An 11,444-nucleotide genomic window follows, 5' to 3' on the forward strand; every position below is an offset into this window, starting at 1 on the left:
TAACATCTGTTTATCTGTCAAAGTCTGCTCATTGGTTGTTTGTCAACCAATGGGATTCTGTATTTTTTGTAGACACTCCTGGAGGATTGAGGTCAGGATCTATCAGCCAGTGAGGTTCTGTATACTACTGTGCCTCTTCTGTATCATCTGGGAATTTAGCACTCTACAACTAAGGCCCTAGAGGAAGGGAGTTTCTCAGATTGTGAGGGAGATCTGAGGTCCTTTTCGTTAAAGGGGAGCATGTACTTTTTGTTTTTGGGGGTTTTTTTGTTGTTGTTTTGTGGGGCAGTGAGGGTTAAGTGACTTGCCCAGGGTCACACAGCTAGTGTCAAGTGTCTGAGGCTGGATTTGAACTCAGGTCCTCCTGAATCCAAGGCCAGTGCTTTATCCACTGTGCCACCTAGCTGCCCTGAGCAAGTACTTTTTAATACAGCACGTTTTAATTAAATACTATTTTAATAAAATAAAGACTTGAACTTATGCCTCAGTGGTTTTTCTTGCAGATTGGACAATTTTGGAGCCCACAGTATATGTGTAGAGTACAAAGTGGGATCCCCGTTTGGGAAGTGTTTTTGCTTTCTTGATATATCTTCTTAGTAAATATCCCTTTACAAAAATTAATTCATATTAATTTGTAAATCAGTAATAAGGTGATATTAATTGATCAAGGGATTTGGGGGGAATATATGGATAGGGAAGTCATTAGATTTAGAAATATCAGAAACTCCTCAACCCCTCATGCTTAGCTCTAGAACCCTGAAGAGAGAAATAATAATCTCTGTTTCTACTCTCCCGACTCTCACTTGACTAGATGAGCAAGTTAGGCAGCTAGAGGCTAGTGTTACAGTCGAATGTTTGGAAAATACTGGTAGTAGTGGTGAATTTACACCAAATCACTCATACTCCTAACAGATATAAGGACAGAGGGTTTTCTCATTGGGAGAAAACTGGGGACTAGGATTATGTTTTTAAAATTTTGATTTAAGTTAGTTAGGTAGGTGGTGTGGGGCATAAAGTGCCAGGCCTGAAATCAGGAAGACTCATTTTTCTGAGTTTGAAAGACCTAAGTACTCTGATCAACGCAGTAACCAACTATGATTCTAGATAACTGATAAAGAAGCCTATTCCCCACCTCCAAATAGAAAGGTGACGGATGCATGATGAATGAGGAATATATTTTTTGGACATGACTAGTACAGGTATATTTGTTTTGTTTGACCTTGCACATTTGTTACAAAGGCTTTCTTTTTCTTTTTTTCTCCCCCTCCCCCATGTTAACAATGGGATATGAGGGAGAGGAAATGCATTTATGTTCACTGGAAAACATTATTTAATTTTTTAAAAATCCACCTCTTAATCTGACTTCTTAGCCTTGCTCTAGTACCAGTTCTCCAGCAGCTTAAGGCATTTTTGTTGCAATATTTCACCTTCACAAAACTCTACATGTATAGATCCAAACACGTTAGGAATTCCAAAATGCTAGAAATGATTTAGTGCAATTCCCCCTCCCCACCCCCCCTTTTTAAGATGAGAAAACTGAGGTTTAAGATGTTATATGATTTGAGGTCCCTCAGCTATCTGTCTTCTTTTGCATCAAACTCTTTCTCAACCCTAACTTTCTCATGTTTTTCAGGGGAACTTCTGCTCTCTATATTTTGGAGCTTTTGAATGAATTGAGTATTGTATTCTTTTTAGGGTATATGAAAGTAGAATCTTTGGCTCGTCAAGGAAGGGATAGCTTGCCAATAAACCACTGCTTATGCAGATCATGTAGGTCAAGATGATCCACTAGGATCATTGAGCATTCTCCTAATGGCAGGGAAACAACTTAGTAAGAAAACAAAAATACTATGGAGGGTTGCAATTGTTTTAGAAAGTGTTAGAAAATAGCTTTTCAAATGTTCCACATTGTTCTGAATATAATTTATTATTTTCTTCCAAGTCTGGGTTATATAAACCTGTGTATAGTCTCTGTACATACTAGGAAGTGCTATGGAAGAAAATTAATGAGGAAAAAGAACAGTGATAAAAAATATGAACAAGGTATTTTTTTTTAATGTAAAAATCCTTTCACATATGTATGAGCATTTGGGGTAGTTTATTTTAGTGCATGCCTCAATTTTGTTTCTTCTTTTCTCATTTTAGATTTTTAGCCAAAGTTTAAAATGTCTGGTCTTGCCATGACTATAATAAGAATACAATAATAATACAAGAGCTAGAAGGCACATTAAAAAGCATCTAATCCAGTATCCTCATTTTGCGTATAAGCAAACTGAGGTTCAGTGAATGGGGATAATTTATTCAAAGTAACATAGGCAGTAAATAACATAAAAATAAGGCAAAGCCACCTTTTCTGATTTGTGAATCAGTGCTCTTTCCTCTCAGCTGCTTTGTAAAAGAGGAATATCTAGTACTCTTACTTTCCATTTTAAATGGGGAATATAGACTGTGTCACCACAGAGCACTCAGAATTTACTGACTTTGTAAGGCCTTCACGGTGATACAGAAATTGAATTGAAATTAGATCCTGGCTCCTCCAGGTTCCCATTCTTGATTCTTTAGGCCACCTTGGTTCTCACTAGAAAGTCTACCTTTAGGTAGAACTATTTTTCCTAAATGTCTTCCAAATCATCTGCCCCACGTGAGAGATTTTGCTCTCCACCAGGCCACTCTCATACCTTGTCTTATTGCCTAAATGCTCCTTCCTCCCCAATGGAACTCCGGCTTACATCTAATTCCCTTTTATATTTTGTTTTCTTTTTTCCTGGTGTGTTTTTATTCCCCTCTCCTTACCCCAAACACACCTTATCGGTTGACAGGTCTTCTTATCTTGCACACACATTCGTGTTTACTGCACTGAATTTCCTTGACAAGCCACAAGACACCAACTTATTAATGGAAACATCAATCACGCTGGGCTTACAGTTCTTCAGGACCACAGAGAGGCACACACAGAACCATGAGGTAAGGGTCTTTTTCTTCTTCTCCCCTTTAAGCTATTGATTACATTCAAAATTTCTAATCATTACTCTTTGTTGAATTCATATGTTGAAGCAGCCTAAATCTCTGATGGAGGCAGTTCCTCTGCATTGGCACTCCTGGGATTCCATAATCAATATTCTATAATGGCTTCTTCCTGTAGGGCTACAGAGCACACTCATCCCTTTCCTTTTGCCATACCTCTAGGTATAGTAAATTAATGTTCTCAACTCCATCACTGACCCTGAACTTTTCTTAAGGCCTTTTCATGTTCCATAAATGACCCACTATTGAATTGTGGCCAAATGGGAGAAGAGGGTGGCAAGCTCTAAGGGTCAGTAGGGTCAGGCAAAGTTTTGTTTACAATATGGCCAAGATGTGTTTATGCTTAAAGGCAAAAGGGAAAGTGCCAGAGAGAGGGAAGAAGAAGGAAAACTGAAAATGCAGCCTTTACTACATTTACTTTCTGTATTCCTTTTTGTCTCTCTTTGAATATCTGAATATTGAATATTCTTTCCTTCTAGATCTCTATTTGTCTGTATTGAAGTATCTTTTTCCCCTCTGTCATTTGGTCTTGGATTTAGTCTTTTTATCTTGCTCTCCTAATCTTTCAATTTCTTTATCTCTATACCCGATTCCTTTCTATTCTGTCTCTTTTTGTTCCCATCTGTATCCCATAACACCCTGATTGCCCCTTAGTAGAAGCTCAGAAAGTACTTGTTTAATGGTTAATTGAGAAACCATAACTTAAACAATTAGTATGGGGAAAAGAAATAGAAATAGAATGCATTAATTTACTCACTGTTCTTCCCTGCTCTGGATAATCTCATATTTTAGATGGTATACATACATTACAAGATCTTATGCATTATATTATAAAAAGAGTTCATAAAATGTCAAAGTTGGAAGGGGACTTGGACTAATGTCTCTACTTTTTTAGATTGGAAAATTGAAGCTCATAGATGAATTGACTGAGGTTGTATTAATTAGCAGAGCTGGGATTTAAAGTCAGGATCACAAATCTAATGTCTTCCATGACTCTACCCTGCTAACTCTTGCTCTTCTTTAAGACAGTGGTGATGTCACTAATTTACTTTCAAGACCATGGAGGCTTTTGGGCTGCTTTTTCAGTAGTTATGATAGTAGGCTGCTGGCGTTGTCCCATTACTTCAGATGAGGTCTGTGGTGGCAGGTAGAGGAAGAGAAAGATAATCATTCCTATACAGTGCTGTATAGGAAGAAGAGCTCTGAACTAAAAGTGTTAAAACCAAGCTCCTAATACAGTCTTTGCCATTATTCACTGTGTAACCTTCCTGAGATATCCTTGAAGGTTATTTTGACTGAACATCCAATTGTTCCCAGCCCTACTTATCAATCAATATTGTGGGAGGCTCTTGTGGGAAAGGAGACACCAAACCTGTAGCTTTTTGCACTACCTGCTCTTTGTCACATTCTCTTACCTGCAAATCTTCATGTTCTGCTATCTCTTGGGAGGAACTGAGATGAAAGGGCCTAACCACTTTTGCTGAGGTATGCCTATCTGGATTGTCTTAAAGTTACCTATAAAAGCTGTCCCCACCTTGAAGCCATTGCTGATCTTTAGTGATAAGCCATTAACATGTTGCTACCTTGACATACTTGTAATAAACTCATTTTTTCTTTTCCCTGAGTTTTGCCTCTTAAATCAGGGTGAAAATCCCAAATGATGAATTTTCCTTTTATCAGTATAGGGGCAGCTAGGTGGCGCAGTGGATAGAGCACCGGCCCTGGAGTCAGGAGTACCTGAGTTCAAATCCGGCCTCAGACACTTAACACACATTTACTAGCTGTGTGACCCTGGGCAAGTCACTTAACTCCAATTGCCTCACTAAAAAAAAAAAAAAAAAAACTAAAAAACTTTTATCAGTATAATGGAAAATAACATGGGACTGGAACTAGTAGTCTTTGATTTGAATCCCATCTATACTACTCAATACCCATATGATCTTGGACAAGTTATTTCACCTTGCTATTCTTATTTTCCTCATCCTTAAAAGATGGTGGCCAACAATATATTGTCCAGTGATTCTATATTGTTTTGGTTCTGCCTAGCTCTAATTGGTTTTTATGACATGCATCTAAGTCAGTGCAATTATGTTGGGGCACTGGGTCTCTAGGGACCCCAAGTGAGAAGGGAAAATAGATAAATTTACAACAAATAACATCTATTTTTGAGCAGCAACGCAATAACCAAGGATTTCTGGGAATCTAATTCCCATCATGGCTTAGTAGATAAAAATACTGAAGATAAAATAGGACCCTGGGAAAGACATTGCATCTCCAGGTTGGTATTGTGGTGCTTGCTCTAATCTTTCATTACAAGGATCATCATAGATACAGTTGGAAGTGTTCTTAGTGCTCATCTAGTCAAACCCTCCTGACTCCAGGTCCAGTGCTCTCTCTATACAATGTTCTATTTGGCTGCCTTATACTATACTATGCTACCTCTAGGTGGGGTCTAAGGATAGTAAAGAAATGTTTAATGTACCTAATGAATGGAATTATGGGAGTTAGAACCAGATGGAACCACAGAAAAAAAATTTTCCTACCGCTTCATTTTATAGATTAAATAATTGAGCCTTAGCATCATTAAATGCCTTTCTCAAGGTAACACGGGTAGTCAAAAATAGGACATGATTTTACACTCAGGTTATATGACTTGACATTCAGGGTGGTTGAAAGAGATCAGCATATTGCAATGATGAAATCTACAATGCACAGTATAAGCAGAGGTGAGACATGGTTTGTCTAGGATAAAGATGTCCATGATGGCACCATAATGAATCACTTATTTGGCAGGTACATAGTAGTGGAGGTGGTGGGATGGGATTCCTCAGGAAGGAAAAGCTTGGCTTGTCTCTGCATAATCACAATCTCTCTGAGTCAGGACAGGTACCCTAATAGGTTGTAGGCTGTATCATCTTATTCAGACTGAGATGAATGAAAAGCCTAAGAGACAGAATTTCTGCATAGTTAATAATCAATTTATAAATTAGGCTAGCCCATAATCAATAAATTGAGGTCAGTGGTTCTCCTGGAAGCCAAAGACCCCAAAGGAGGCTGCTGAATGTTAAAATACCCTTGGAAAAGGGGGTTTCTCTGAGGGTGAAAATCAGTTCTGATTGGTTAACAATTAATAAGAGAATGAATATTATAATGAGAGGTGGGCTTTCTCTAATGAAAAACTGGGGGGACTTGATTTTGATCATCTCAGCACTTTTGGACAAAGAAACTCATATTTACCCAGACTGCTCCTGCCTGGGGCAATATAGACAAAGGATCTAACTCCACCTAGACCACTTAAATTGAACATTACAGATGGAATTCACCTACATTAGATTATTTTTACAACTTTAACCAGAAATAAGCTCTTCTGGTTGGGTGGGATTCTGCCCCAAATTGGGGAGAATGTCTTATTGTCAGCCCTGTTTTTCATTAAGGACTGGTCTTTGAGGAAATAAAAAAGAGGAAAAAACCCTCTACTAATAACTAACTACTAACATTTGGTTATTAATAATAAAAAGAGGGTCTGTATATAAAATTGGTTATTAATATAAAAAGAAAATAATCATTTTTTTCCTCAAGACATTCTGTCTTCCATCAAGGCATGACATTTATTCAAATGGCAATAGTGATTGATGTAAAGGATGCTCTTCAAGCCTTTTTCACTCAGGTGGGTTTTCTTGAAGCAGTTAAGTAGTAGGTAAGATGCTGGGCAGGGAATCAGAAAGAATTGAGTTCAAAGCTGCCCTCAGATATTTACAAGCTGTGTGACCCTGAGTAAGTCACCTGTTTGTCTCAGTTTTTCAAACTGTAAAATGGAGATAATAACAGCATCTACCTCATGGGATTGTAGGGATCAAATGAGATATTTGTAAAGCACTCTGCATAGTACCTGGCACACAGTAAGTGTTATTTACATGCTTATTCCTTCCCTCCATCTCCTGTATAAGAAAGGAGTTCATAAAGTTTCCCTGTAATTTTAATTTTGAAACACCTTCCATAGTGGTTATGTATAGCAGCAGAGAAAGGGAAGTTCTTGGAACTCCCACTTCCTTCTCTCCACTACACAGAGTTCTGATCTGGATATATCTGATCAATACACGTGTACTGATTCTTCTAAAACAAAGGTTCTTAATTTCAGTTTCATGATTTGTTTAAAAAAGTATTCTGATAACTATATATCAATATAATTGGTTTCCTTTGTAATCCCCTTGTTTTATGCATATAAAATGATTATTATGAGAAGAGGTCATAGGCTTCACCAGACTGATAAAGGGGACTATTACATAAAAATAGTTAAGAACCCCATCTTAACAGAAGAAATAGCAGCAAGAGGGTATCCACTATTATCCAGTGATGGCTCAGGAATATGGGCAGGAAGGGAACTGAAAGACAATATAATGGATGTTACAGGGTTGGGGAATGATAACTTTGGCTATTCTCACCTACTAATGGAAAACTCCTTTTGCATCCACAGTGAGATGTTTGAGGGAAGTCCCAGCAGGGATGTCCTGCTCCAGTTGCGATGTCACTTTACATGGGATTTATCAAGAGGGGACCTTGACTTACCTGATTTAGAGAACAGAATTGTGCAGGAGATTGAATTTCTGGACACAAAATTCAATGTGGGAATACATAGCACACTGGCCTACGTAAAGCACCTGAAAAGACAAAATGAGGAAGCCCTGGAAAGTTTGAGAAAAGCAGAAGAATTAATCCAACGGGACCACACTGAACAAGCAGAAATACAAAGCCTCGTGGCCTGGGGAAACTATGCCTGGATCTATTATCACATGGGCAGACTCCCAGAAGCTCAGACTTACCTGGACAAGGTAGAAGCAAGTTGCAAAAAGCTTTCAAGTCCCTCCCGCTATAGTGTGGAGCTTCCAGAAATCGACTGTGAAGAGGGGTGGGCCTTGCTCAAGTTTGGAGGGAGGTATTATGAAAGGGCCAAAGTCTGCTTCCAAAAGGCCCTGCAATTAAAGCCAGACAACCCTGCCTTTGTCACTGGGTTTGCAATCGCAGTGTATCGTCTGGATGAATTTTTCCGAGGAGATCCTCGCAGTGTTTCTCTGGAACCACTACGCCAGGCAGTCATGCTCCATCCAGAAGATACTTATATTAAGGCTCTCCTTGCCCTGAAACTTCAAGACCAAAATCAAGAGGAGGAAGGAGAAAGGTACATGCAAGAGGCTTTAAGTGCCATGTCATCCCGCCCCTATGTCCTTCGCTATGCAGCCAAATTTTACCGAATAAAAGGCTCACTGGAGAAAGCTCTTCAGTTCTTAAAAAGTGCTTTGCAGATAACACCATTATCTGCTGTCCTACATCACCAGATGGCACTTTGTTACAGGGATCAAATGCTCCTGATAAAGAGAACTACAATAAATCAATTTCAAGGGAGACAACGTTTTGGAAGAATGATTAAATCAGCCTTGTTTCACTTTAAAAAGGCAGTCGAGTACAAGCCTGGGTTTGTGTTGGCTTATATAGGTTTGGCCAACATGTATGCAGAAGCAGGTGACTACGTAAATGCGGAAGAAAACTTTCAGAGAATATTGCACATGGAGCAGCTTGAGGATGTGAGGAAGCAAGAGATCCACTTCCATTATGGCCGCTTTCAGGAATTACACAGGAGGTCTGAGACTAATGCCCTCACTCACTACTTAGAAGGATTAAAAGTAAAAAAAGAGACGTATGTAAGGCAGCTTCTTCTAGTTGCTGTGGAGAAACTAGTTGTAAGGCAACTTCGTCGAAATAGAGACAATGTAGAAAATTTGTTTCTCCCAGACTTTGTCCATGAGGAATCTGAGAAGTCAAAGAACTGTGAAGCTCAGAGATGAGATTCTGGGAATAAAGAATCTTTGAACATCCTGTGACATGCAGCTGTCTGTATCAAGTTTGTTTGGGAAATCTGCCTCCATGGTTAATCGATACTTATTTCTTTCAGTTTTGCTTTTTAAAGTGTTTGACACAAAATAAGATCAGCCAGATCACAGCATCCGCTACAACTATATGTAAAAGAAGAAAATAAAGCCATATGTAGTGAAACCTCAAGTAGTCTTGGAGAGGGATATAAAGGAAGCTCATTTCATATTCATTTGTCATCTATTTTCTGCTTCTACTATATTAAATGCTATGGGTTTATACAAAATTTTATTCCATATCTGCTATGGTGTTTACTTGCATCTTTGATGCTTATTAAGTTTGAATGAAAAATCAAAAAGAAATGCAGAAAGGAAGTATACAAATAAAGAGGAATGGATATTTATTTATTTGTCTATTTTATTTATTTATTCATTCGTTTGTTTGTTTGTGAGGCAATTGGGGTTAAGTGACTTGCTCAGGGTCACACAGCTAGTAAGTATCAAGTTTCTGAGGCTGGATTTGAACTCAGGTCGTCCTGACTCCAGGGTGAGTGCTCTATCCACCTGTCACCTAGCTGTCCCAAAGAATGAATATTTAATCAGCCTCAACATTCAGTCATTTACTTTGGATTAAGAAAAAAAAAGTGACAAGTTCAATGTTATTCACTATTCTAAAACTTTTGGGAAAATGTTGTTGTTCAGTCGCTTCAGTTGTGTTCTATTCTTTGTGATCCCATTTGGGGTTTTCTTGGCAAAGATACTGGAGTGGTTTGCCATTTCCTTTTCTAGCTCATTTTACAGATGAAGAAACTGAGGCAAACAGGGTTAAATGACTTGCCCAGGCTCGCATAGCTGGTAAGTATCTGAGGCTGGAATTGAATTCAGGTTATTTGACTCCAGACCCAGTACTCTATCCATTGCACCACCTATCATAAAATATGGTCTTGCATTTCTTTTTTTTTTTTTTTAGTGAGGCAATTGGGGTTAAGTGACTTGCCCAGGGTCACACAGCTAGTAAGTGTATTTGAACTCAGGTACTCCTGACTCCAGGGCCGGTGCTCTATCCACTGTGCCACCCAGCTGCCCCTGGTCTTGCATTTCTCATCAATTCTTCTCTCTCTTTCTCTCTCTCTCTTTCTCTCCCTCCCCCATTTTTCTCAGTCTTTCTTTCTCACTCAATCTCTTCCATTTAGTTTCTCTGTCTCTGTCTCCCTCATACACCCATACACAGTAAATAGATATGTGTTAGGCATGTACTTAGTAGCCCTTCTTATAATGTCTACCTCAAGACTAATCATATCACATGGGTGACTCTAGAGTCTTGAAGACTGTGCCAGAGTAGTCTACACCCTATCTTCTATCATGCTGGAATAACACTCACTAGTAATAATAACTAATAATAACATTCTAGGAACACATGCCCTCTATTTAAGGTAAGCCAATATAAGTAAGTATGGGAGAGGATTATCACCAATAGGAATATGCTTCTTAGTCTTATATTGCTTCCTTTTGGCTAATGAGGGTAAGAGGCACTGTTTTGGAGCTATCTTGAAACATTAAACTAATCGGTTATACCCTAAATGTGAGCTACTTAGGACAAAAATTGGTAGTTCTTAAATGTTGTCTATTTACTGTATATGTGTATGTGTATACAAGCTATGTAAATCACTTGTGCTGGGAATGTCTACTTTCATACTTTCACATGTCAGGTCTCTGACCAGCACTCAAAATAGAATGAAAAGGTGAAAGGTAGTCAGTCAGTCACTCATAGACCTCTTGGGCAAATGTGCACTTTCCACATGTTTCTGCTCCAAGGCAGCCATCAGTGATTCCTTAGCTCCATCAAGGTTTTTCTAAAATTCCAACTATGCCTCCCTCACCTACTGAACTTTCAGGATTTCCATCAGGAGAAAGGTAAAAAGGAAACAAGGAAAAGAACTCCAGACAAACACTCCTGTTGTAGGCTAGTACAAGGAGGTGGTTCTTCCAACCAGAACCCATCCTCCCATTAGTCTGAGACAAAAAAATTCATTTGGAGATAGTGTCAGTCACTAAAGTCCATCTCCTGCTTAGAGAGCTCAAAACAGTGGTTCCAAACCAACCAATTCATCTTGGGGCAGCCACTAATCGATGAGACTTAATCAGGAGTTGACTTTTGTCCTCTGAAAAAGGTGCCAATAGGTATATTCACATTCTCTATGGGCATGTGCTTTCAACAGTCTCAGACAAAAGCTCATCGTCCCATAAGCCCATCAAATTCCAGAGGCCAACAGACTTGTAAAGAAATTAGAAAACAGTGGGAAAAGAGTACACTATCTTCAGAGTCAGGACAATTAAGTTCAGATTTTGGCTCTGCATGGAGACCTTTGTCAAATCACTTCATCTCTGGACCTCACTTTCCTCATTTATAAAATTAGAGGCTTGGATTTTGTGACTTAAGGTCCTTTCTCATTCTAAATCTATGATTCCTATACTAAAGGTTTGACATTGTTTTTATTTTAACTTCATTCAATTGATTCCTTTTCTTTCTTCATTTCTTTCTTTTTTTTTTTTTAC

General features: G+C 38.6%; 1 protein-coding gene across 1 annotated transcript; it reads left to right on the top strand.

Moving 5' to 3' along the window:
* Nucleotides 1–2,877: 2,877 nt before the first annotated feature.
* On the top strand, nt 2,878–9,281 carry LOC122742043 (interferon-induced protein with tetratricopeptide repeats 1-like). Its single transcript, XM_043986022.1, has 2 exons — nt 2,878–2,964; nt 7,499–9,281. Exons 1-2 carry the CDS (start codon nt 2,960–2,962, stop codon nt 8,862–8,864), a joined length of 1,371 nt encoding a protein of 456 aa, XP_043841957.1. The 5' UTR covers nt 2,878–2,959; the 3' UTR covers nt 8,865–9,281.
* The last annotated feature ends 2,163 nt before the right edge of the window (nt 9,282–11,444 follow it).

Source organism: Dromiciops gliroides, chromosome 2 (genome assembly GCF_019393635.1).
Source record: "Dromiciops gliroides isolate mDroGli1 chromosome 2, mDroGli1.pri, whole genome shotgun sequence".
Lineage (NCBI taxonomy): Eukaryota > Metazoa > Chordata > Mammalia > Microbiotheria > Microbiotheriidae > Dromiciops > Dromiciops gliroides.